The sequence below is a fragment of the Schizophyllum commune genome, assembly GCF_000143185.2.
Source record: "Schizophyllum commune H4-8 unplaced genomic scaffold SCHCOscaffold_25, whole genome shotgun sequence".
NCBI classification, from domain to species: Eukaryota; Fungi; Basidiomycota; class Agaricomycetes; order Agaricales; family Schizophyllaceae; genus Schizophyllum; species Schizophyllum commune.
This window is the reverse complement of record NW_026089562.1, coordinates 33-2,805: the sequence shown is the minus strand read 5'-3', so window position 1 is coordinate 2,805 and position 2,773 is coordinate 33. Positions and strand designations below refer to the sequence as shown.

General features: G+C 56.5%; 1 protein-coding gene across 1 annotated transcript; it reads right to left on the bottom strand.

Moving 5' to 3' along the window:
• Positions 1-785: 785 nt before the first annotated feature.
• Positions 786-2,489, bottom strand: SCHCODRAFT_02522309 (uncharacterized protein; the record flags this gene model as incomplete). The annotated part of the gene is made up of 5 exons (XM_050343493.1): positions 786-899; positions 1,476-1,598; positions 1,651-1,884; positions 2,219-2,350; positions 2,403-2,489. 5 exons carry the CDS (start codon positions 2,487-2,489, stop codon positions 786-788), a joined length of 690 nt encoding a protein of 229 aa, XP_050196845.1.
• Positions 2,490-2,773: the final 284 nt, after the last annotated feature.

The following is a 2,773-nucleotide window of genomic DNA, read 5'->3' as shown; positions in this document are numbered from 1 at the left end:
AGAAGGTGCGGGATGGGCTGCGTATGCCTATAACCAAGCGGACATGTGGGGCTCGTTGGCGACTGAATGCGTGACAAAGTTTCAGGACTACGCGGGAACCCTTCCAGGGTGGGAGCCGAGCAGTAGGTAGTAGCTATGATCCATGTACCATGTACATAACCTTGTATCTCCATTGACAAAGTATGAAGGTGAGTGCGTGCCATTGTGGCTGAGAGAGCATGGGCCATCAATGTACCGGCCAATAATGGGTATCTCCCCAGCTTGGCTGGAACCGGCGAGCGCACACGCGGTGGACGACCTGAGGTGGAGCCGCCGCCGAACCGCGTTGGCTGCATCTCATATGGCGGTGCAGGCCCAGCAAAAAAGCAGCGTCTCACATGCAGCCGGCGACTCCGCATGACGTCGACTCTCTTAACACCAGCACCTGCACTTGACACGGCGCCGGCGGCCCAGCCTGTCAAACCAGGTGGGGTGGCAGCCGCCGGCCGGCCGCCTGTGCCGCACGAGCTGGACTAAACTTGGCCGGCCAGTCCACTTCATGTGGTGTGTAATGGAAATAAGGGTCTGGAGGGCGAAGATGCGAAACAAGTGCAGGAAGCTACATTGGATGAAGATACTTGAATAGATGTGCATAAAATAGCAAGGTCGTACCTCGCGACTGGTGTATTCGGGACTCAAAGTGATCCTGATCTTGCTCAATCATGCAACTGATGCTGGAAGGCTTGCAATTACTCAGTATCAGATTGAAAAAGCGCTTGGGTAAGGTAGCTCTTCTGTGATCAAGTTTACCACTGCGACATATCGTACTCCACCTCGCCCTCCGATATCGCCCCCATCGCCCCCACCCTCTTCGCCTCCCCATCTACGCGCCCTTCGCTTCTCCAGCTTCCATACCCCCGCTTAGCCATCCCGCTTCACCCGCTATCCCTTGAAGGCTCGCCAAACAGGTTGCCCGCCGACCCGGAGGACACGCAGTGTGCTACGATCGACCTTGGGTGCGTCCAGCACACCACTTGCGGAGGGTTGGCGCAAAGGCAGGTCTACGAAAAGGATAGCACCGAACGCCCAACAGCCGGTCGCAGGATAGGAGGCGGTGGCGAGACAACAGGAAGCGCATTCACCTTGACGCATTAGGCGTCTTGAGCGCGCTCCGGCCTTCAGACCACATCCGAGTGCGGGCTCCGGGAGACCGACCACGCCGATCACAGGGCCACAATTGTCAGCCGCTGCCCCTCTGTCTCTGAGTCTTCTGCAGATCCAGAGCATCTACCGCGCCCATAACCCCTTGACGCCACATTCGGCGCAAGAATTCGTCACTAACGCCGCCCAATGACGAGAGGCGTAAAGACCTACAACGGTCGCGTGTCGGGCTTAACCCAACAGACGTTATCGACCAGGCGGCGGTCCTCCTTCTCATTCTTGATGTCGGAGCAGACGTCGTGCCGGTGAAAGATCTCGGCGAAGGGCTGAATGACGGCCACGGTGTAGTCCGAGCCGACGCTGTTGTCCTCCGTGAACTTCGCGCCGCCAGCCGCGTCGTCGACGTGCTGGCTACGGCGCTTAGAAAGACGGCTCCTCTGCAACTCAAGGACTTTACCCTGAAAAACAGTGAGCACACATGAGAAGATTGGTAGTTGTTGGTCGTCGTACCTCAGGCTTCGCAGCCGCAATCTTCTCAGTCGCGAGAAAATTCGTCCCGCAGAAGAACACCATGAAGCCGATGGAAATACCGAAGTTGCGCCAGACGAGCGAGCGATGATAGTTATAGGTCATGCTGACGTAGCCCATGCCATAGACGATAGTAGATCCCGGCACGGCACCCGTCGTTGCGCAGACAAAGTCCTCGCCGGACAGGTTCACGATGCCGGGACCCATGTGTACGTGCTGAGCAGTTGAAGACGCGCCGTTTGAACTCTACAACCAGGACGATTTCGAAGGCGTGGCCAATGGGGAAGATGATCTAGCGGAACCAGACCATCATGTCCCGCGTTGGAAAGGTGAAGTCTGATTGCCGGGTGAGCACGACTGTCCAAAGAGTCGGCAAAAACAACGTACTAGTGTAGATGGCGAGCGCCAACATGAAGACACTAGCCGAGGCCATGGTTTGCAAAAGCGCGCGACTCGCAGAGGTGATGGTTCGGAAGATCATGGTCATGGTCGTCGTGCAGATAAAGGTATAGAAAGAACGAGCCGACCTCGCGGCTCAGGTTGGATATACGCGAGGTTGATCGTAGTTGATCTTTGACGGCAGGCCACGAATTATACTGGCCACGGCCTCCAAAATCCATTGATACAGAGCAAAGGGCGAGTGCTTCTCGACGATGGGGCGTTGAGCGTACAGGGTCAGAATCTAATCAGAAGTCAGTACACGGCAGGCTCTGAACAAGGTAGAAAGCGCGTACCTCGTACATACCGGCGAAAGCCTTGGTCGAGCCGGCAATTTGAAGCAGAGCCCCACGACGGTAGAAGGTGTCCGTGTTCGGTTGCATGTTAGGACACACTCGCGATGATGAGGCCCGTGACGAAGTTACCGAATACTGTGACAGAAGTTGATCATGTCGCTCCTGTGCTGCTGGCTCGGCACGAAGACCGATCTGCCTGCCGAAGGAGAGCGTGTACGAGGACTTGACGCTCCTGCAACAAGATCGGTACCCGCGTGCATATATATGCCTGCAATGGCTCACGTACAAGGACTTTGGCTGCTGACTGCGGCACGAGCGCTGAAACCTCTTGTACTGCTTGTCGTCGACCGGGAACTGCGCATTGTACGTCT